At 30.0% G+C, this 24,085-nt stretch overlaps 1 protein-coding gene across 4 annotated transcripts; it reads right to left on the reverse strand.

Annotated features, from left to right (window-relative positions):
• Nucleotides 1-535: 535 nt before the first annotated feature.
• Nucleotides 536-15,223, reverse strand: ICS1 (isochorismate synthase, chloroplastic). 4 transcript variants are annotated; one of them, XM_026127817.2, is made up of 15 exons: nt 14,957-15,219; nt 13,635-14,024; nt 9,942-10,059; nt 9,719-9,835; nt 9,317-9,463; nt 9,115-9,189; nt 8,942-9,010; nt 8,534-8,652; nt 8,341-8,398; nt 7,774-7,884; nt 7,512-7,596; nt 3,579-3,676; nt 2,197-2,289; nt 1,668-1,742; nt 536-926 (listed from the first exon to the last, which is right to left on the reverse strand). In XM_026127817.2, exons 2-14 carry the CDS (start codon nt 13,934-13,936, stop codon nt 1,686-1,688), a joined length of 1,449 nt encoding a protein of 482 aa, XP_025983602.1. In that variant the 5' UTR covers nt 13,937-14,024; nt 14,957-15,219; the 3' UTR covers nt 536-926; nt 1,668-1,685. The 4 variants fall into 4 exon arrangements, 3 of the variants coding, with proteins under 3 accessions (XP_025983602.1, XP_003522193.3, XP_014629098.1); XM_003522145.4 differs by having other exon boundaries at nt 13,635-14,065; nt 14,957-15,218; XR_005890693.1 differs by lacking the exons at nt 536-926; nt 1,668-1,742 and adding an exon at nt 7,097-7,233 and having other exon boundaries at nt 2,247-2,289; nt 13,635-14,065; nt 14,957-15,223.
• Between the last annotated feature and the right edge of the window lie 8,862 nt (nt 15,224-24,085).

A 24,085-nucleotide genomic window follows, 5' to 3' on the forward strand; every position in this document is an offset into this window, starting at 1 on the left:
TAAAATATAAAAAATAAATGTATGCAAAATTAAATATTGGTCTATTACTGTAGTTTGTTTTTTAAATAGAAAGATCAAAATCATGAGAGAAAAAAGAGAACAAAAATCAAGAATTAAAAATTATAGGAGAATAAAATTATAATTTAACTTGTTTATTATTGTTAATAGTAATATTAGTTGGTTACGAATTAGCTCTATAAACAGAGCACTTAGGTATTGTCATTGCATCTTTTATTTAATCAAATACAGGATGCTTTTCTATGGCACTCCCCTTTTCTATTTTGAATTCTATGGTGTATGCTTGGTGTCACTTGCATTTATCTTCAAGCATTTCATCTGATATTCTGATAATTATTTCTGAATCACTTGAAGACTTGCTTAAAACTCGATGTGGTGGTATGCATTTTGCATCTTGCCTCTCGAAACTTATCTAACACATACAAGATCTTTATATTAAACTTTTATTACATGTCCCTTACTATGCAGTTTTATTTTGTATTTGACAAGCAAAATATCTATTGTGGACATACATGTCTGGTAGTATTTTGAATTTCTTTAATCAAACAAAATACTGCATCGGTGGGTAATTTTTCTGATATGAAAGATAAATAACTTATTGAAGTACTTCAAGTACTCGCAAGCACCTTGATTTAACCCATATGGTGTGCCCAAATACAATTTTACATAATGATGCTTTTGATATACCATAAGAGTAAATCCCTAACACAATACAAGTATTAGGGGAAAAAATTGTATTTAACCCATATACAAATTGACTAGTTTTGTTGAATCTTTTCAAATGAGCCAACAAATCAAACCATATCCTCATAATTACCAAATTTATTAAGCCAGTATATGCCACGCTGACACGACGAGGGTAGGATACCCAAAGGAAATAGCATAATCTCAAACTTCATGTGGCAAAACTGCAAGACCAAGAGAAGAATTAGCAACCAAATTAATGAAATTAGCCTTTTAAAGTTGGGGAAAAGTTAGTATGTTTTTCATACTTGAACGGCAAAATAGTTCAAACTAGATTGTACATATCTTTTTCATTAGAATGAAACATGGTCAATTTAGGGATTGTGCTAGTGGATACAATGAAAACCTTGACTAAGTGCACGTTTGCAGGATTTTTTTCTCTCGATGGAGACAATAATAAGGTTTGAAGTTTGAAGACTTGTGTAAACTACCTTGAACTTCTTATCACTAGGCCGACCAAGTGGGTAGCAAAAATTGCAAGAGTTTTATTTAGAGGAAGTAATTTTTTACTTTTCAAGAGTTCTCCAAAAACAACTATAAAAATTGAGTAATTATTTTCTTTAACTAAGATGAACTAAACGCATTTTTAAATTTATATTTAACATACACTAAAGTCTCATATGCATATGCTTAGGACTATCCAAACCCCAATTCAGCAAAAAAGATAAAAGGACTATCCAAAAGCCAACTCAATAGGATAGCTTTTACACATGTTTGGTTATACAAAAATAAATTAATAAAACAAAAGGTTGCTTTGAGAGAGACAAATTATCCACTCGATCGATTTTATAATCTAATTCAATGCAACGGTTGATATACAAAAAACCATCAATCACCAATCCCTAACACATGCCACTAAAGAACTTAATCAGCATAATTTTTTTCAGTCATTTAACAATGCTAACCGTATCTGTTGATGGAGCTCATTTACAATCTACTTTTTGTCTCCGAAGCAAGTCAAGCTTGAGCAACTTGGTGAACTACAAGACATATCATTCAACATCCATTAGGGCAATGAGTATCTGTAGACTGGTGCACAGAAATCATGTCAAGTAACAAATTCCTTAACAATCTTTTTGTAGAATGCATTAGCTCTAAACAAAAAGGCTACACATGGATTATGGTAGAGTGCTAAAAAGCTACTCTACTTCTACTCCTAATAAAACACTATAAAAGACAAGAGAAAAGCTATAAAGAAGATAAAATAACCACGTTGATTTTTCCTCGGTAATTTTTTACACAGTGCATACCTTATTAAATAGGAATTTACAAAGAATATCAATCATACAAGTGACTCAATCTAGTAAATTTTAAGAAAATAAAATAACACTAAATATTAAAAAAAAAATATCAAAATTATCTACTCCTAAAAAAACACCCTATTTTGACCTAGAAAGGTCCATCCTATCAGATTAGATGCATTCACAAACACACCTGAGATGTCTTGAGTTCTAGCTCATCCCACTCCAAGTAAGGATTGCTTCCTTCCACTATCCCTGTCCCAGCATATATAAAAGCACCAAGATCCTACAACCAAAACAGGACAACGTAATGATCGACGGTAAAAAAACAGCATGAGCAAGTTTGTATGTGGTAACTTTTAAAGATTCAAATGCGACTTTTGATATTAATAATGAAACAGCTAAAATCTGTTTATGATCCATAATAAATATTCAAATTTTGTATTTGTTTTTTAATAATTTTTTTTCACTTTTGGTCCTTGATAAAACAAAAAAATTATTTTTTATTTTTGACACTTTTTTAGTCCCTATAAATTCACAAACATTATGTTTGTTGTCTAGTAATTTTTTTCACTTTTGGTCCTTGATAAAACAAAAAAATTATTTTTTATTTTTGACACTTTTTTAGTCCCTATAAATTCACAAACATTATGTTTGTTGTCTAGTAATTTTTTTGGTTCGTTATTAGTTATTTTGAAAAAGACTAATAATAAATAAAAAAAAATTATGAGAAAGTAAAAATAAAATTCACTAATTTATCAAGGACAAAAAAATATTAGGAACCAAAAATAATTATTGTTTTATTAAGGACTCAATGCAAAGAAATAATTTATGAGAGAACAAAAACAACATTTGAATATTTATTAGGGATTTTAACCCTAATGAAATTTATGAATTTCATGGAATATTTCATTGGGTTCTTTCCCTCAATTTTACCAGAGGGACAAAAGGGGTTTGTTCAAAGCTAGCATATATTTAATTTCAAAAAAAAGAGAAAAAAATTCTCCTCATATGCAAACTGCTCTTGAAACTCAAGGGAAGAAACCTATTCTGAAAGTGGTATTCTTTGTCTCCAAGATGCATATTAATATTAATGCAGATTGCAGGGATATATAAACTAAATCAAATGCTTTTCCTGCTACAGTGTTACTTGAACTGTATAGGGAAAAATGTATTTTTAACTCCTATACTTTCAATCAAATGTGACCAAGATCCCTATACTTTCATATCAATAAATTTGGTCTTTAAACTTTAAAATTCATGTGGATTCATTCCCTTACTTTCAAGAATGCATCCTGTTTTTAAAGTTAAGAGGGGTTAAATGCGTATATCCACATGTTTTTTTTAAAGATTGTGGAACAAATTCATCAATATGAAAGGAACCTTAACCATGTTTGACTGAAAGTAATAGGGACTAAAACCACATTTTTTCCAGCAATATAATCATCACCCCCTTGATTTATATCAGTTGCCAGAAACATGAATAATTTTGGACTATAGTCAAAATCTTCAGAAAAATCTCATTCTATGCAAACTGAATGTGTGATTTAAAAATCTCCAAATTATTGAGCTAACCTTTTCCACCAATGCTGACCTGATGCCAACCGCAAACTCGCTCTCTCCTCCTCCAAACCAACCAACAGGTCCAGCATACATCCCTCGATCAAATACTTCTGCACATTATCTTTGAAAGTAAGTAAAATTTATCCAAAGGAATAGGAGTCATAGCTTTGTGTTGTAAACAGGATTTGAAACATCAAAGAGATAGTTTCATTCTTTTTATTGCCAGTATGTTGTAAATTGAATTTTGCCAACCATGTCAATATTTCAAAATGGTTAAATTACAGCAAAATTCAAACAGCTCTCCACAAAATTAAATGGTGATATTGTAACATAATATCTCATACACAGGATACCGGCCCATTTCCTTTTTTTTTCTTCCTCCCTTTTCTCCTCTTGTATACATATGTTAAAGGTCAATCAGACCATCAATGGCTTGGCAGATCTATTTGAACATATACTACTGACTAGTGATTTGAAGAAATTTCATCATGGGAAGAAAATTTCACCTTTTTTATACAATCAAAAACATGTATCTGAAAATCCACATACAACATCCCACCAATATCACCATAATTGCATTAATTTTTTTTTTTGTCTTAACCCTTCGATTCATCAGAAAAAATGAACTCTGACTAGAAGTTCGACTAGGAGATAAGTAAAGCTCGACGAAGAATTATTTTTGCCAATAATCGAACTTGAATAATACCTGAACGATTCAACCTTAACTTCAACACATTAACCACTTGTACCCAATCACTTGATTTAATTGCATCAACTTAAGTACACTAATATAATTTTCAGTCATCAAATTCACAAAAATCTAGTATGGAAGCTTTTCAACAGGTACTTGTAGAAGAAAAGAATAATAAAATGAATCCCGGAGGTAAAATGAATCAAATTTCGCACAAGTTAAAATTAACTTAACGCACCTCAACTTTTTAAAAAGATTTTTCATTTAACATCGCCATATACATCTATAAACTTGATAGAGCTTGGACTTAGCATTTAGGCCTTAGATAAGTGTTGATAATAGCGTCTTAAAAATAAAACGCTCTTATAGGCTAGAAACTAACGAAAATTAGGTCTGAATCAGTATATATAACATAATATGAGCAAGTCTCATTTCTGGTTCCATCACACTATGCCCGAATAACATACATATTCCAATTCCACTAAATTTCCAGTCCTTGCATGGACTTTCATGCCTTAGTGCGATGTTCCTCTCATTTCATACATCCCACTAAAGAATATGACTTTATTATAAATTATTTGACTTCCTTTATTTCCAATATAAAGATCTAAATGCTCAGGCTAAAAATCTTTTGTAGTGTGTTTGGATGGAACAATTTATTCATTTTTTCAAGGAATTTAAAACGATTCATGATAAAATATCTTGTTTGGATAGAGTATATGAAAGGAGATTTAATTTTTGGTATTTTTATGAATCATTTTGATTGACTAAAACAGTAAAATTTCAAATTCTCTCAAAAAATATAGAATTTGAAATTCTTTTTTCGGAGATGCTCACTCTAACTCACGTTCTTATTCGTGACTCTTTCTCGCTCATCACTCACAATTACGGGTGACCAAAGTTTTTATGGCCGATATCGGCATAAGTAGTTTTTCACTGACATTGGCCGAGATTTTTTCGGTCAGAATTTTTTTGTATGATGTCAACCAAAGCTATTTTTTGCCGATATCAGCTAAATTTTTTTTAGATGATGTTAGTTAGGGTTATTTTATCACTGACGTCAATCATGAGAAATTTTTTCTAACGTCAACCAAGGATTTTTTTTTTGCCGTTGTCATCCAGGTTTTTTCAGTTGATGTTGACCAATCATTTTTTTGGCTAATGTTGGCTAGATTTTTTCTACTGACATCGGTCATGATTAACTTTTGAGTAAACACCTGTTAAGGTTTTTCAGCCAACGTCAACTAGGTTTTTCCAGCCAACATCAACCAAAACTATTTTTTAGCCAATATCGGCTAAGGTTATTTTTTAGCCGATGTTAGCTAGGATGTTTTGGCTAATGTCAACTAGATTTTCTTAGCCGATGTCAGTTATGATTTTTTTGCTGACATCGACTAGGATTTACTGGCTGACATCAACTAGAGCTATTTCTTAATCACATTTAGTTAGGTTTTTTGGTTGATGTTGCCTAGGATTTTTTCTGCTAACACCAGCTAAGTATTTTTGACCGACATTAGACATGACTATTTTTAGTTGACATCGACTAGGTTCTTACAGTCGACATCCACTAGAGTTTTTTCTGTCGACATCAATCAGAGCTACTTTTTAGCCAACATCAGCCAAGGCTATTTTATAGCCGATGTTGGGTAGGGTTTTTTGTCCGACATTTGTCAAGGCTATTTTTTTAACCAACTTTGACTAGGGATTTTTCGGCAACCAATGATGTTTTTCAACCAACATCAGGTAGATTCTATTGATAGGCATCGACCAAGCTATTTTTTAGTTGACATTGGGTAAAAAAATTTGTCAACACCTGCTAGGATTTTTTAGGCCGACATTGGCTAAAAATAGCCTTGATCAATGTCGTTCGAAAAGACCCTAGCCGGTCTCAGCCAAACAAACCCTAGTTGACATTGATAAAAAAAATCTAGTCAACATCAACTGAAAAATAGACTCAACCAACGTTAGCCAAAAAATAGTCCCGCCTGACGTCAACTGACAAATATTCCCAGCATTCTTAAACAAACAAAAAATCATATTTGATATCAACCAAAAAATAGCCTTGGTTGATATTGGATTAAAAATATCACTGGTTGTGGTCAGACAAAACAACCCTAGTTAAAATTATCAACATTTTATATTTATAAATTATTAAAAATTGAAAATATTTTTGAATTTATATTTCAAAATTAGATTTTGTTTATTTTTTATAAAGTTTAATATTAAAATTTTATCTATTTAAAATATAAAATTAAAATTTTGCATATGAAGGAAATTGAATTACTCTATCCAAACAAAGAATTTAAAATGGAATAAAATTGAATTGTTTTATCCAAACAAAGCATTTGAAAAATGAAGAAAATTAAAATCAAAACAATTCAAATTCTAGGCATTTCAAATTCCTTGACATTTTGAAATTCCTGATTCAAACACAAGGTTAAAGTGTGTTTGGATAGAAAATTTTAAGTGAGGAAAGTAATTTATCAGAGAATTTAAATTTCTTTAATCTAAAATTCATTTTTTGGATGTTTTTTTATGAATAATTTAAATTTTTGGAATTTTAAAACAGAATTTTATACAACTAAAAATGTGAAATTTTAATTTTCTTCTGAAATGTTAGAAATTGAAATTCTCTTCTTCATAGTAGAACCTTCCAAAACGTTTGCATATTTTATTTATAAACTTGATCTTCTCTTCCACCTGAAAGTTCTCAAAATCTCATTTTCGAACTCACGACTCTTCTCTCACGCCAATGATCCTCTTCTTCAAGAAACACCATCTGAGCTTGTGAAGCGTCGATCGAGTGCGGGCATAGGATAACACGTAAAACTGCACTCACCAGTTAGGGGAACAACCGTCACTGTCCATCACACGACGGAGGTGCTCGCTGGTGTGAAGGGCTTGGGCCATGCCTTGCGCTATTGACTGAATGTTGTGATTGAGTGTGGTAGTGTACACCGCCGTTTTCCGATTCCCCTGCGACTCCTCATGCAACATTAGTATTCTTTTCTTTGGAAGCACTTCAACCATATCTTCTCTTTCTCTTTGCATTCATTTTCTTCCACCTCACAATTTTAATTTTTTTTATCTAAACACAAAATTTTGAAAATAAAAGAATTTCAATTGAAGCATTTGAAATTCTTAAAATTTAAAATTTTTCAGAATTTTTAATTCCCTCATCCAAACACACTAATGAATAGATAAGAAAATATTTTGATTGGGTAGAAACAATAGTAAATGAAAAGTGGATGTACCTGCATCTGCAATTAAAAGTTGTGCCTCTTCTGTTGGAAACCCACAAACTGCTGGACTCGGGTGAAGAGATGACAAAATTTCAAACTAAAACATCAAAAAGGAAAAAAAAAAAAAAAAAAAAAAAAACAGATAAACACCCTAATTATATGGTGATTATTTAATAAATTCTTCAATCTGTCAGGAACTGAAAGTTAGAAATTCATAAGGAATGTCCAGTGAAACTTAAGCATTTGGTACTGAAATTATATTATGCATGTTTACCTCATCTTCTTCACTTCTTAACCTGCCAGATAATTGAGAATATAAATGTTGAATCCTGGAGAGTTTTCTAATCATTTTCTCTGGCTTGATTACAACCTTTTCACATACTGCCTGATAGAAAACATGAGATAAAAGGTTTATACTCATGATAAAGTTGTTCTAAACAGAATATATGCAAATGCAAAAGTAATATGCAAAATGAAACAACATATTTGAGTGAGACATCATACAGTTTAGACTTCCAATCTATATTGCTTTGGTCATATGGAAGATAACTTAGCTTCAATGTTTTAATTAGAGAAACTAATACAATTCACCCCTTGTTCTCTGACAGAAAGTGGCTAAAGATATGAGCAGATTCTAAAAGTTCACATCATACAAGCAATCATCATAATCATTTAACTAAAAAAGAATCTCCTCCTTCCGACTTAGCCCTCATTGACCTATGAATATCTAATGGCTTAAGGAAATATTCATTTAGAAACAAAATTAATCATGCAGAGGGAAGTATCTTCTAAACAGATAACCAATCCATGCTAATAATTAAAATTACAAGTATAAACTTACCTCTAATTTTCTTCTTATGGTTTCTCTCACTATAGTAAACTCAATGTCATCCTTTGGACTGTAATGATAAGACAGAAACTTAAACAACAAAAACTGAGAAGCTAGACATAAATGTAAATAGTGGAAATGCCAGGCACCAGGGAAAGTAATAAAGCAACAGTTTTGATCACAGCTCTTAAGTAACAAGTCATACCTGGTAAGTAAGTCAAGTTCGATTTGAAGATCTAGTGCTTGTGATGCTCCTCTAGCACGGGTTCCAGCCAAAGCCTCACTAGTAATGTGGAGACATTTTCTGTGAAATAGTTGCTCTGGCTATTCATCAAGTTCATAAAAATTAAAATGGAAACAGGAGAAAAATGTATCATTGCTGATTCAATTCAGCAAACAATTCTTGAAAAGGTTATCCACCCATTGACTTATAAAAAAATTAAGGTGTTAAACTATATTTGCGAAATGTACTCACTAAATACAAAGTTACTTGTATTTTTAGGTGAAATTCATTTTGCGGGCGTATTAAGGAATGTGTAGCACAAAATAATGACATAAAATGTAATGATATATTGGTAAGAATATATATAAAACCATCGCAATGCACACTTACTGTGTTTCCTATAAATGCTGGTGCATTTGGTGGTTGAAGTAAAAACTGGTAAGCATTTTCACCTTCAACCTGTAATAGTTTTGATGGGGACATAAGAAAATTTGCTACTACATATTATGAAACAAACACTGTTCAATTTGCTAGGAACAAAACAGAAAAGAAGAGTCTAATACCTTTAAGCAAGATAACCATGCAAGAGGATCAATATCAACAGTAGGCACCACCCTAGTGCTACGAGCGAGCACAACCTGAGTTTCAAAGAAACTGTGCTTTCAAATGGACAATTCAAATACAAGTTATGATACAAAAGCAGAAAAGAAAAACTTGGAAGAGAAAACCAATAGACAGAAGAAATGTGTATGAAATATAGGTTACCTTGGTTAGTAAGGAATCATTTTGCCCTATCATCTGCAAAGCTCTATTAACAGCAAGATCCCAGTCTACTTTACTAGGAATGTTCTGGCTGCTTGATATTAAGGTTGGAGGAGTTTGTTTTGGAAACTTCACAATGGAAGAAGAAACCTGAACCACAGAGATATGTGATTAGAACAAAATGCTCTGCTTAACAACTTAAAGGGCAAAACTTACATGCTGTTACTTAGGTACTTTCGGTAATGTTTTCCAATCAAAATCGGTATAGTAAAGGTTTGCATTAAAAATCAACATCGGTTCCTAAGGTGAAACTTCAATTTTGATTGGAGAACAATACCAAAAGACTCTAAGGAACTGTGTCTAAGTTTTGTCCTAACTTAAAAGACACAATCTAATAGGCCTCACTTTGCAAAGTGTTTCTTGGAGTGCATTGATCGCATTTTCCCATGACCAAGAAAGATCATTATCCCAGGCAATAGTTATGGTAAGCATTGATCCTCCTTCAAGCTCAATGAACTCAACCTGTCATTTTGTTTTTTGGCTTGGTATCTCTAGCTGCTGATGCTATAAATATTAACACAAACATGGAATAGCAAATTAGTGTTTGGAAAGAAAACAATGTATGCACCTGAGGAATCATGAAGTAGAAAGAACCAAAAGCCAGCCACTCTGATGACACCTTAGCTTTTGCATTGAAACGGATAGCTCCATATGCACGGATTAAAGGGCATCTCTCAGAAAGAAACCTTGAAAGTGAAATGTTTTTCGAAAATCAAAAACTAAAAGAATTTTGAGGTTCTAAACATCACAGTTGATGGAAGGAATTTTGTACAGTAAAACTGCAGATTAGATAGTGTGCAGATCAAGGTTATGGAATTGCAATTCAAATCATAACCTTCCAGCTAATTTTTTTAATTTTGAATCATAAATCATATAGAATTGTAAAATTCAGAAACATACAAAAAAATAATTTGAAATATACAATATTAATGATGCATAATGTTTAATATAACAATTTAACTAGAAAATGACCATAAGCCTCACAAAAGAAAATCATAAGTCATAATTGTTTGAAGCCTCTAATTCTAAAGACGGAAAATAGAACAACAGATAAGTCCAATACAACGCATAAAATGAGTTGGTAACATGTGAAATCTGTTTTAGAAGAATGAAAAGAAAGCATTTGATTCAAATGACTTGAATGATTAAGGGTAGTTTTGACTGTGGAAGAGAAAAAAATGGAAAAGAATTAAAAAAAATATTTGAATTAAAGTAGAAAGGAAAAGGTGCGAGATCTACAAATAATTTTGAAATTTTCTCTCCCTTTTTCTCCTATTTCTTCATAGTCAAACACACAATAAATAAGATGTATTTAGTATAGCTCTTTCGGTTCCTTTAGATTTAACAATCTAAACTTGTGTAACTTCTCAATTTCTTTGATAAGAAACAGTGTCGCTAAATAACAATAAAAAATAATGACGAATGTTCAATAGTATGATTCGTTTTGGTGATCTAGGCCATGTTTGACATAATTACATAAAAAAAAAAAAAAAATAGTTACAAGCTAAAAAAATTAACTGATAATTAATAATTAAAAGTTGAAAAATTAACTTATTAAATTATAAATGTTCAATAAGATCAGTTATTCTAACTAAAAATGTAAAATGAAAAAAATAATAATAATATTATTATTTATTGAAAAAAGAATAATCAAAAAAATGGATAAATACATTATGAATAAAAAAAAATATAAAAAGTTAGAAGTTAACATTTAAAAAAATGTCACAAGCTACCAAAAAAGTTTATATACTAAAAACTCAAATAAATTTTTCACCTAATAAAAAAAATTAAAAACTAACTAAAATACATTGTCAAATCTAACCTTAGAATTATACTAATTCACTCATGTAAACTACTCACTCCATTTCAAAATATAAGTCGTTTAAAGTTGTTGCACATGTAATAAGAAAAATAATTAATTTATTGAATTTCATAAAAACATCAAAGATTTTTCTAATATATCATTTTATGTCAACTTAAATAGTACTCCTACTCGTGTACTCCCACTATACAAAATTCACATTAATAATAACAAATTTCAATACAAACTTGATGGACCAAGATTTTTTACTTCGCCTAACTTCATTGGTGCTACTAGTGGAAATGCAAATGATTTGTGGAATTAATCAATGATATAAATACATGAATAATAAATACTAGTAAGTTAGGAAGAAGAATTTATCAGAATTAAAAAACTCTTCTATTAATTTAATGTATGGAATATTAATTGAGGGTAATTTTGAGATTAAAATAGTATGGATTTTATAAAATGACATATTTTAAAATAACTTTTTTTCTTTAAAACGAATTATATTTAAAACAGAGGATGTAAGATTTAAAGCCATTTACGATTCATCACATGATGCAAATTACTAGCTAATCAAATCATATCCAATCTTTTCAAGCCCAATTTATTGCGAATGCCTTGACAGAGCAGAATGACCAGAATACATCACCAAGTCTAGTCATCCCCTTGGTAATAAATTGAAAAGTCAAATTTTCTTTGGCAGAAGAACTATTTTTCAAATGTAGTAAATGCAGAGTAATGTTAATTGCAGTAAGTCAGTAACTTGCAACTCCTGTGCACCATTCATTTTAATGAATGAAAAGATAGAGAAAGAGAAATAAATGGTGGTGACTAACTGGTGACAGATATTTTTGACAATCTTACTAGTAAATACTAATTTATATTTTATTCTTGTATTAACAGATGCAAAAAAATCATTTCAAATTATTCATTCCTTTTCAAAATTATCTTTCGTTTCTTTCTCCACTAAATTGTTCTCACCTGACAGTAGTTAATGTTTGAAGAAAGTATATTATAATTAATTAAGGATGACATAGCAAAAAATAATGCTCAGCCAATTGGAGGAAGATCTTATAAAAAAATAAACAATAAAATGAAAAGAGTTTTATACATTAAAACGGAGGTAGCAAAATATATTTTAAGTGCTTCAATTTTCAATTAAAATTGATTTTAATCTCAATATTTAAAAATGATTCTATTAATCTTTATATATTTTATAACTGGTATTTTTATGAAACTTAAGATATTACGATGAAGGATTAAATTCACCAATTATAAAAAAAAAATAGGATTAAAATTATTATTTTTAAAATATAAAAATTAAAACCAATTTTAACCGCATTGAGACTTAAAAGTTTTTTTTAACTGATTGAGACTTAAAAGTTAAAACACATTTTATCCTAATTTTTTCCAATTAAACGTTTGATTCTCCCTCTCTATGTCATCTATCAGTACACTAATCAACAGTTCCTAATTTCAACTAAGTCAAACAAATGGGTGTTGCTATAAGGAGCATTAAGTACACATTTAATTATTTATCAAAGTATATAGCTTAATATTTATGAATTTTGTTGATCAAAATCATAGTTAAGAAACCTCATGGATCATTTTTATTAAAGTTTTCTCTCTTAATCATGTTTGTCATTTGAACCCAAAATCTTACATTAGAAATTTAAACTAGGTTCCACACCTACAACTACTTATTGATAATTATTTAACAAAGTATACATCAACTAATATTATTTTAATATAATAAATACATTTTCAATATGGAACTACTTTTTCTTATTTAAATAAGTGATCTTATTAGTGGTTGGTATTTGCCATTACAAAGCAAATGTTAACAAGCGTAAAATAGTAGTAATTACACTCCTATCTTCCCTTTCAAAACATTCTACTATAATTTTTAATAGAAAAATCTATTTTTATTTTTTATTTTTTTTAGAATTTAATAATTATGCAATGACAAGGTACATAAATTTTATAATGTCATTCAATTATAAATATTGTATATATAATTTTTACATAATTATTATAAAAATCAATAAAATAATCATACATGATAATTTATGATTAAATGACACTGCAATTCAATCTTTCAAGTTTTAACCATTGTAGTAACATATCTTTTACTCCTTTGCTCTCTAACTATAGACCTTTATTTCAAAATTTGTATTTTTCTTTTTATAAGATTTTTTTCCTAATTTTTAGATACATTAATTATTTTTTTTCTCCATATCCTTATTTAATTATTTTTTTCTTCAAACATTAATAAGAAACAATTAAGTGAAATAAAGAAATAAGAAAATGATAATTTTAAAATAATAGTACAAATAATTGAAAATTTTAATGTAATTACTCTTCTTAATTAGCCTGAATTAAATGAAAAAAATCTTTTAATTAGGAATGGAAGAGTAACATCTTAATTTTTTGCAAAGATCCAAAATCAATTACCTTCTTATAGATATCCAATCCCAGTAGGAAAATGGATGTGGCTGGGAAAAGAAAACAGCTGAACCAACCCCAGCAACACTGACCAACTTTTCTTCACCATTAATGCAGCAGGGACTACTGCACTGTTTCCTTCCAAAGAAGAAGCAGCGAGGAAGCAGAAGATGGTTCTGCGAATGGAGCCAATCAATGGCTTCAACTTGCTCTTCAATTGGAACCTGCAACCTTACAATGCCCGAAGAGGTACCAAACAGAGCATCCGATTTAAGCTCCGAAATGGCCATGTTGAGGCTGTACATAGCCATTGCAGGTGATGCAACTGCTGCCAAGGTTCTGGTTTCTATGGTCCCAACAGGGTTGTTCCTTGTTCTTGCATGTTGGTGTTGTCCCTCTCTGCAACCGTTCATTGAAAGGTAGCATCTATGATGGGGTCTCTAAACAAAGAAAAAAATAAGACAACATAGGATTAATCAGTTTTAGTGTGTTGTTACAAGATATCTTGTGTTGCTAGGACGGTTATTTTTGATATAGATTATTTGCTTACAAACAAAAATGTGTGGTTTGTTCATTGAAATATAGCATTCCAATGGTATCAATTACAATAAAGTGAATTATCCAATTTTTTTAGACGAAGATTAATAATTAACAAAAGTTAATGAATATTATGTACTAATAATATGATTAAAATTAAAAAAACAGCATCCCAATCACATAAGTTTGTCAAAACATAAACATAGGTAACATTTGTATCGGAATATAATTTCACATTCTATGACATTCTAAAAAATATCAGAAGTAAAGACGGGAGTTAAAAAAAAATTTAACTCATACATCACTATATTTTATTTAAGCAACTGAAAACCCTTTCACTCAAAATATTATTTTTGGGTAAATTCAAAAGGGTGTTTGAATATTTTTCTTAAAATAACTTTTCACCTTCCGGTTATAATATCATTTTCTCACCCCTTCATGGAGAGAGCAGAAATGAAATAAAACGTAATATTACTAATTTATCCGTAATCAACCGTACTCAATAATAAATTTTCAAAACTCATAACAAACATAAAAATATCACATTCCTTAAGTTTACATTTCTGGAAATAAACTTTTAACACGTGGAAGAAACAACTCTAAAGATTCATTTTTTTTATTGTTGTCATAAGACATGTGTGTTTGGGTTGTGGAGAACAAAGTTTTCCAAATCCCCCATTTGAATAATAATATGGCAAAAAGAAAGTTTTTGATATTGGATTACACTCCAATCCAAATTCTAAAAACAAAGATAAGAAACATAGGTAAGACATTATAGTAGTTTGGTACATTACATGATAGTGGAGGAAGTACATGGATTGCTGTCCCTTGGAACCAAGAGGTACGAGGATGTTGCTGCATTTTTTGGTGTCGTAGAAATGAGTGAGCCACTTGTGAACCGTGGCCATTGCCATGAATGAGTTTATGAGTGAGGGAGCATGAGAGAGAGAGAGAGAGAGACGGAGTGAGTTTAAAAGAGAAGAAAAGGAAGAAAAAATGGTGGCTTGTACTGTGGAAACAAAAGTGAAGGGGATAGGAAGGAAATAATGATGATATGGTTTGGTGGGGGTGGATGGGTTTGTACTATAGAATGCCTCACTTGATTTCCTTTGGACTGTAGTGTGTAACACGTGATACAGGAACTTTTCCCCCTTAGCTGCTCAAGTAGGAGAAAAGAAATATAATTGACATTTTTGGCTGATTTGTTTAAATTTTTATTAAAACATAAAATAATACTTTAAAAAATGTTTTTTTTAATAAATAGATAGAACTTTTTTCTAAAATAAGTAAAAAAAAATATTTTTTTAAACAAAAACAGTTTAAATAAACATACTAAGAAAACAAAAAAAATTGTTATTTTTATCAAAATAAATATTTTTTAAGAAATAAGTTTGAATAAACTCACCTTTTATTTTCTTGTTTTGTTTAAGAAACTACACATTTTTTTCTCTTGTAATACTTATATTGCTAAAATACATTTTTAGTTGATTATTATTCAATTATATGTGTTTGATCTTTTATTTTTTTTTTAAAAATAATTTAATTATTTATATTTTTAAAGTGAATTAAAATAGTCATTTCAAAATCATGATCACTTTTGGATTTTGAGACGTAAAATGTACCTCATCATATTGTCTTACATGGAATTCAATTGATGCTCGAATAAAAAAAAAAGCAATAAACATAATCATGTAAAAAGTGAATCTTTTGAAAAAAAAATTAATATTAAATTTTTCAATTTTTAGTTGCTAGTTAGATTCACTTATCATACTATTTTCAACAAGTTTATAGACTTTTATTGTTAGAACATCAGCTGGGTTCCATTTATGTAGGTGAATTGTAACGTCCTAAATTTTGAGTCCTAGAAATAAATCGTGAAGAAACTCATTTTAAGATCATGCTATTTTATTATATTAAATTAATTTATTAGAGATTAGGTATTATTGTTGTTAATATTATTGTTTTCATTATTATCCTTATTATCGTTGTATATTCATTTATTACATTGTTGCATTATTGTTGTTAGTGCTAAAAATCAATATTTAGATTGGGTTCTTATAATTATAACACTTGAAAATTGTTTAAGTTTTGTGTTTTAGTTTTATGATAAAAATCCTAGATAGATTGCATCATATCATGAGTTATATTTGATCATTTGAGATTTGTTAGGTGAAAAGTTTGTCAAAAAAATTATAATTTATCTTTACACCTTAGAAATCAAAATTGACTTTTATCTTGCATTATGTTGGGTAGAAAGATGTGAAAATGATGAAAGAGAGTTGTTAGATAAGTAAGAAAAGAAAAAAAAAATAAAAAATTTAATGGTTAACCAATTTTCCATTTTACCCCTAACACAATCTTAAATATTTTGTCGTCTTTTGTAATATGAAAGCTTTTTTATATAAATCAAAGGCAAATATCGATTATACCATTTGCATAAACAATTATTTCTCTTGTTTAACTTTTTATTCAATTTAAGGCATATAATCGATTATGTAAATGGTAGAATTGATCACACAGTGTGTGTTTGAATACTCTTCAAAATTATGGTAAAACTTGATGAGGTTAGTCAAACTTGATTTTAACTAAATTTTGTATGTTTAGATTGCATTCAAAATCATAATAGACCATGGTAAGGTGGTAAAAAGTCAAACTTGATTTGCGCGTTTCAAAATCAATTTTGTTATTATCTACCAAACACACACATAATCAATTATGTGTTTAGCATAATTGATTATGTTTCACATTTGCAACTTGTTTTGATGCTTCAATGGACACGGGATGCAACAAGTTTTAGGAGGAGCTTCGAAGTTAATTTGAAATTAAGAAAATTTGATTCCTCCAATGTTGGTTTTACTGTTCAATTCACAGTATTTCATCTCTTTTTGTGATAAAAGATAAACTGTGTGAGGCTCACCAATTTTTAAAACCTTTCGACTTACTTTCACTCATTACAAATTACTCTGACTTCTTTCATTCATTTTCGCTGCATTTCAGCCTTTCCCCTCTTTCATCCACTGGTTCCAAACACAACATTGGAGAAAATCAAGCCTAAAATATGTCACTTCATCATGAAAAATACTTTAAATTTCACGTTAGGCAAAATAACTTCATTCACTTCATCATATTGATAGGGGTCTGATGGCCAAGCAACACATACCTTTTGCAGCATTAATCCTTTATAGATCAAGAAATTTATGAGCATTTTCAATATAAATGAAATTATGTTTAAAGCAACGTCTACAATATTGGTTACAGTTACATGGTACTTTATATATCTCGTAAATATCTAGATATTTTAGAAGTTATGTTGGAAAAGGGTCTAGCTCGTACCACAAACCCAGAGAAACCACTTATTTATGTATTCATTGCTTTAGTCAGAACCAGAGCAATCAACTGATTTGCGCGTGTTTGGAATGGTGTTTGAAACGTACCTATTTTCACTTCAGTTTGTGTCCCTTTCCTGTTGGTCCAAGCTAAAGGGAATAACTTCACTTCTGACGCATTTTTTTCACGTCCATGCCAAAACGTGTTACCAGGCACGCCTTGAATTCGTCAAGTCGTGAACCGAACCAAATTATGTTTCAAGTTCAAACTTCAAATGCTAACCAATTCAATTATAATTTTGGATGATTCAACAAGAATTTTAGCACATTGAACCAATGCTTTAGATGACTAGTTTTGTCCATAAATTACTCGATTATTAATAGTAGAGTATGTTTGATACAGTTATGATACTAGACAAGGAAAACAACTATTAGAAGTCTAATATTGAGTAAAATAAAATACTTTGCATGGTACTTAAGTTTCAAGCCTCTCCCACAGGACTAGTCTTTTTGGATTGAGTTCTCAACTTATGCTTAAGTCTTAACAATCTATGTTTTCATTGAGATTGAGAGTAAAGTAAGGGAAAGAACTACTTATAAGTTGGATTAAGATGCAACCCAAGTATGTGAGTGAAGCCATCAAAGGAAAAAAAGCTATCATCAGGTCAATGTCGATAGATTGAAAGTCGTAGTAGACATTGACCCTTAAAGAGGGTGACAATATTAGGAATTGTACATTGAGTTGAATAAACTAGTTAATTATAGGTTTAAATGTTTTTATTCCTAATAAATATTCAATTTTTACATTTAATCTCTAATAAATTTTTATTTTGCGTTGAATCTCTAATAAAACAACAATTTTGTTATTGATCATTGATCTTTTGTTTTAATCTCTAATAAATTAGTAAATTTTGGGTTTATTCCCTAATAAATTAGTGAATTTTGTTTTAGTCTCGACTAATCACAAATGAATTTTTTTTATCAAGGGATAAATACAAAATTCATTAATTTATCAGAGTTTAACAAAATGTCAAGAATCAAAAACAAAATTATTGTTTTATTAGCGACTTAACACAAAACAAAAATTTATTAAGAAACAAATGTAAAAATTAAATATTTATTAAAAATCAAAAATATATTTAAGCCTTGATTATACGATGATTAAATCTTCCTATTTTATATTTTTAAGGATTTTTTCCGGCTTTATTACACAATTTTTAATTAAACTAGCATGATACTTGTGCCTCTACATGTGTGACTCGTGTGTCTTCACATGTTTTTTTAGACAAATAAATAATTAAATACATATTTAATTTATTAATTTCATTGCTATTAAAGGAATTAATGTTTAAAGGAATCGATGTTTTGTATATAATAATATAATGTTATAAGATAAATTGATCTAATAAAGACATGTGAATGGATCAAAGTATTGTAATTTAGCGCACAAATTAAAACCAAAAATTATAATAATTAAAGTCTAAAAGGTATTTTAATCTTATCCAAATTCGTAATTATTTGAAACAAAAAAAAATGTATAAGTGATGATTGTGGATAGGCATGACAACAGGGTAAGATGGGGACGAACATGTCATTCCACATCCTCATCCTCACTCAATAGAATTTAAACCAAAAAAATAAAATAAGTAAAAGACTAAAAGATATTTTAATCATATATGTTGGGAAACTATTTAAATTTGTAATTTCAAATCGCTGAGATATTGTTTAGATTTAAAAAAAAAAGATATTGTCTTATTCTAGGATGTTCTTTAGAATTAAAGACATATTCTATAAATTAGAGATTTATTTCCTCTTTTAAGATTATGATACTAGGTTATATGTATAGAGATTCTTAAGATGGAAAGAATTATCCTGAAGAGGAGGTCACCACCCTAGGTGACAAAAAGGGTCACGTTGAAGAAAGATTTACAAGTTTCCTAAAAATTTATTGTGAGGAGATTGTGGATCCAGAGATGAAAGTGTGAATCACGTTAAACAAATTTGTGATCATTTTCTATTTTGTTTACGGTTTTATCTCTTGTTCTTGGTTGTGTATTTTTGAGTAATAAAAATATGAGTGTGTTTTTTCCCCCCAACAATACCCAAATTTGTAATTATTTAAGACCAAAAAAATGTATAACAAGTGATTGTGAATATGCATGACAATGGAGTAGAGCAGGGATGAATATTTTGTTTCTCATCTTCGTCCTCACTCTCCTCCCTACCCCTGATCTATGTCGGAATAAAATTTTGTACCCACCTTTGTTTGTGTTTGGGGTTCGGTATATTCGTTCTGTTCCCATTCTTATGCACTAAAAATGGTTACTACTTTAAAATAATATGTTTGTAAATATTTTTCTCCAATTTTAAAATTAAAACTAATTTTAGATGTGATCAAATGGAATAAGACATGCACTTGTGTGAAATACTCTTTTTTTTTTTAACCATGGTATTGGTATGAAATTGTTCCCACTGAAACCATTAGCAAATCTTCATCAAGGATCTTAAGCGCAACAAGGTGAGTATTCCCCTCCCAAAAATAATTTATTCTATATCCGAGGACTAACCAGAATTCGAACCTAGACCGCTTGATTAAGGGACACAAACTACTACTAGTTATGTCAACTGTTGTTAGTCACTTGTGTGAAATACTCAGAGATCTTTATCGTCCATAATGATTTTGAACATAATTATTTTCTGTGAATGATATTCGTGATTTCTATCATAAATTAGTTTGTAATGAAAATATATTTAATAAATTATTGCTAAACATAAAATCAAAATTAAATAAACTATAAATTAGATTTAAATTAATTTAATATAAAAATCTTAATCTTATTATAATATTAATAATAAAGATTTTTTTGATATAAAATGATAAAGATTTTATCTCGTAAGTATAAATATAAAAGAGAAAAAAGATATAAAAAAGGAAGAGAGACAGAAGTTAGAAAGAAAGAAAAGAAAAATTAAAAAGGAAGAGAAACAAAAGTTAAAAGAAAGAGAAATTTTGGAGGAATTTTTTTATGAGAAAGTGACATGTTTGCCCATCAAACATTCTTTTAATATAAGTAATAGATTTAATTTCTTCTCTAGAGGAAGAAAAAGGAGGGAAGAAAGGTTGACACAATGATTTAGTTGAGCAGAACAATAAGGATTTTTTTTATAAAAAAAAAAAATAAATAGTGAGACCCATGTGTACAAAAGTCCTCCCTAAACTGAGAGGAGGCAAGCAAAAATTTGCATTATTTACTTGTTTGATCGTGTTGCCCTTTAAAAATGCATTCAGATGCCACTGCTTGTCTTCTTCCTCTCTCTCTCTTGAAAAAGTATCTTTGTATCCAACAAAGAGCAAACTAGTATTTTTATTCCTATCAACATCTTTAATTTAAATATTTTTTCTCTATTTCTCTTCAGTCAAATTATTTTTATTTATACTTCATTTCTCTTTTTTCTTCTTCTTTTATCTTCTCATCTATTCTCTTTCACTCCCTCATTTTCCATTCACAACCAAACACTACATGAAAGTGTGTAACACTGATAAATTGATACCTGAAAGATTAAAAATTTAAATTTAGTTCCTGAATGCGCAAAATGTGTGATAAATTGGTAATGTCGCTAACTCATCTCCATTAACCTTAATGTTTAGGCCCACGTGGCACCTTTGATGATGTTGAGCTAGCTGAAAGTTGTCATGTATCATTCACATGATTGTCACGTGTCTAAAAGATGACTTCCTAATTTAGTCTATGAACTTAACAATTTATTGTCATTTTAGTTCATAAATTTAATCACTTACGAATATTTTGATCCATGGACTTATCTGGGTACTATCATTTTGATTCCTAAAAGCACTTTCAAATTTTCAATTAAGTCTCATATTGGACGTAAATTATTAGCATATGCATATTACCATTCCCTCACTCTCATTCTTTATCCCTTATATTTTTTACATTTCTCTTACGAATTTCGTCGTTTAAATTATACTATAAATATTAAACAAATTTATGAATGATTAGATAGCATTAGTTTGTGACTAAATCCAAGACATTGTTAACAAGATTATATAAGGTTCCAACCTTTTACCCAATATAAAGTTATATCTTATATATTACGAATGTGTAAAATGCTAGATTAATTATTTAATTAATTTATTTTATAGAATAACATTAAGTCATTAACCACGAAAAACAGTTTTAAAAAACTTGAGAATCACAAAAGGAAGAAAAATGAAAGTGTTAGAATCATTTACTTACATATTCTTTCGATGGAGCAAGTGTAATACATCTTGCCCCTAATTTTTTTTAGCCTTTGCAGTTTTCACATTATTATTCAAGTGTTCAGTATTAGAGGACTTGAGTGGACATGACCTTTTGGTGGATGAATGAGGTGTAAATGGAAGAGGTGACATAGGATCCATGCAAGAATTTGCCCCATGATTGACGATCAAAGTAAAAGAATCGAGCATCTAATGGAGTGAATTAAGTTCAAAACTAAAATGATAACAACTTATTAAATTGAAATACTAAATTAAAAAGTCAACTTTTAAACATGTAGATGACACGTGATAATCACGTGAATGACATGTGACAAATATCAACCACTACAACATCAATAGATGTGCCACATAGGTACATACGTTAAGATTAAAAAAGTGAGCTATCGACATAACTAAATTTGATTTTTTCAACTTTCAACAACCAAATTATCAGCGCCATACACTTGATAATTGTTATGCATACGTAAATTGTGTATTTAAATAACATAGCAATTACCTAATTTTGCTCTCTTCTATTGCTTCTTTTGTATATAAACATTAAGAATTTAACTTCTTCGGAGTTTTTATCCAATAGATGCTAAAATTAGTAAATTTATACTATTTTTTGTGATATACTTTTTGTAGAGATACAACTAAAGGCATGGAAGAGAATTAAAGAGCTAGAGAATCACGCTTAGCACGACAGCCTCACTCAGTGTGTTAGGACCGTTAAGTGTGACAATCTCGCTTAGCGCAAGAAGCCACATGGGAAGTCAGCTGTCACGTATAAGTGCGCTTAGCGCATGGTGCACGCTTAGCACGGGGTCACTTAAGCCAACTGGACTTTTTGCACCGCGCTCAGTGTGCTATCTCACTTAGCGCATAGTCAATGTCAAGAAAAGCATGTTTGTGCTGCGTTTTAAGAGAAAAAAGGAGGAAACATGGCATTATTCATTCATTCATTCTATTGGGCAGCAGAGAGTGAGAGCTAAGGCACGAACCATTGGAGGGAACCATTCTTTTGGAGTATTCCATCTCCATTCATCTCCATCTTCCTGTATTTTCTTCCATTTCCTTTACCCTTTTTTTGTATTTGTAAGTCTTTCATGGCAATGAGAGGTTAAACCTCCCATTGTTGGAAGCTCCACAACCAAACACTCTTGATGTAATTATTCTAACTATCTATTTAATATTATTTCAATATTATTGTCTCTTTTCTATGCTTATTATCATGTTTATGGCTTGATCACCCATGCTCATGTAGTGTTATAAGATTTAGGCATTAGAAAATGTTTTTTTCTTAAGAAATTGAAAAGAACATCTAGGTTATCCATCTTTAGGGATAGAATGGTGTTACTTAGCCTAAAGTATGCATCTCTTTTCATAATGCAATTTGTCTTATTTATCTCTTAAGGGATTAAGAGTGAAATTTGGTAAGTTAGACTCTTCCATATGAGGAATCATGACTAGAGTATGCAAGTGGAGTAGGTAATAACTGAAAAAAAAATATTAAATAGATAAAAATCATTAATGTTGCATTAAGACTAGTTTTGGTAGGTTGAGCACCCAGCATACTCGTAATTCTGCATCAATTGTCACTTCACTTCTTCGAGTGTTTGTTTTCTCACCCTTGCACATGCTAGCTTTGTAGTTTAATTTATGTTGAATTTACATTTATGTGTCATCATGTTACAAGTATTCAATTCAATTCATTAATGCTTAAAATTGGACATATATAAACCCTAAGTACAGTCAAAGTCTTTGTGAACTCGACACTCGATCTTACCGTTTTAAATTACTACTTGGAAAAATTGGTATACTTGCTAAGGAGTTAACAAGTTTTTGGCACCGTTGTTGGAGACTTTTCCCCTTGTACTCGGTAGTTTACATATCCTAATTTTACGCAATCATTCTTTATTCTTTAATTCTTTATCTTAATTTTGTTTTGTATTTAATTCTTTGACCTTGTTGACTTGTTCTGTAGTTGCTTTCCTTCTTGTATGCGAGGTAAAATTTCGGAGGGCGACCTTGTTCCATTAAATTTGGAGATTGAGGCAACCTATAGGAGAAACAACGCTTTAAGGAGAAGAAGATAGCAATAAGAGAGACAAGTAAATCAAGGGGAAAGAGGAGCCTCATCCTCTACATCATCTTCAACATTTCTTATGGTCTTTGAGGAACCAATGGTGTCCAATCCACAACACATCTTTGAGGAGCCCTTAATGGCAGAAGACCTACCACCGAGAGTAACTCTAAAGGACTAGTCTAGCTCCTCACCACCATAGTATTTCACCAGTATTGCACGGCCGAAAGTTCAAGCGGCTAATACTTCATATCCA

Source organism: Glycine max, chromosome 3 (genome assembly GCF_000004515.6).
Source record: "Glycine max cultivar Williams 82 chromosome 3, Glycine_max_v4.0, whole genome shotgun sequence".
NCBI lineage: Eukaryota > Viridiplantae > Streptophyta > Magnoliopsida > Fabales > Fabaceae > Glycine > Glycine max.

What these genes read in the sequence shown, in the direction of transcription:
- ICS1 (XM_003522145.4), bottom strand. Translation starts at nt 15,076, where the DNA reads ATGGCAATGGCCACGGTTCACAAGTGGCTCACTCATTTCTACGACACC. An exon ending in GATTGGATATCTATAAGAAG is followed by an intron (nt 10,060 to 13,634) that starts GTAATTGATTTT and finishes TTCACTTTCAAG; the next exon opens with GTTTCTTTCTGAGAGATGCC. An exon ending in TCTACTTCATGATTCCTCAG is followed by an intron (nt 9,836 to 9,941) that starts GTGCATACATTG and finishes ACAAAATGACAG; the next exon opens with GTTGAGTTCATTGAGCTTGA.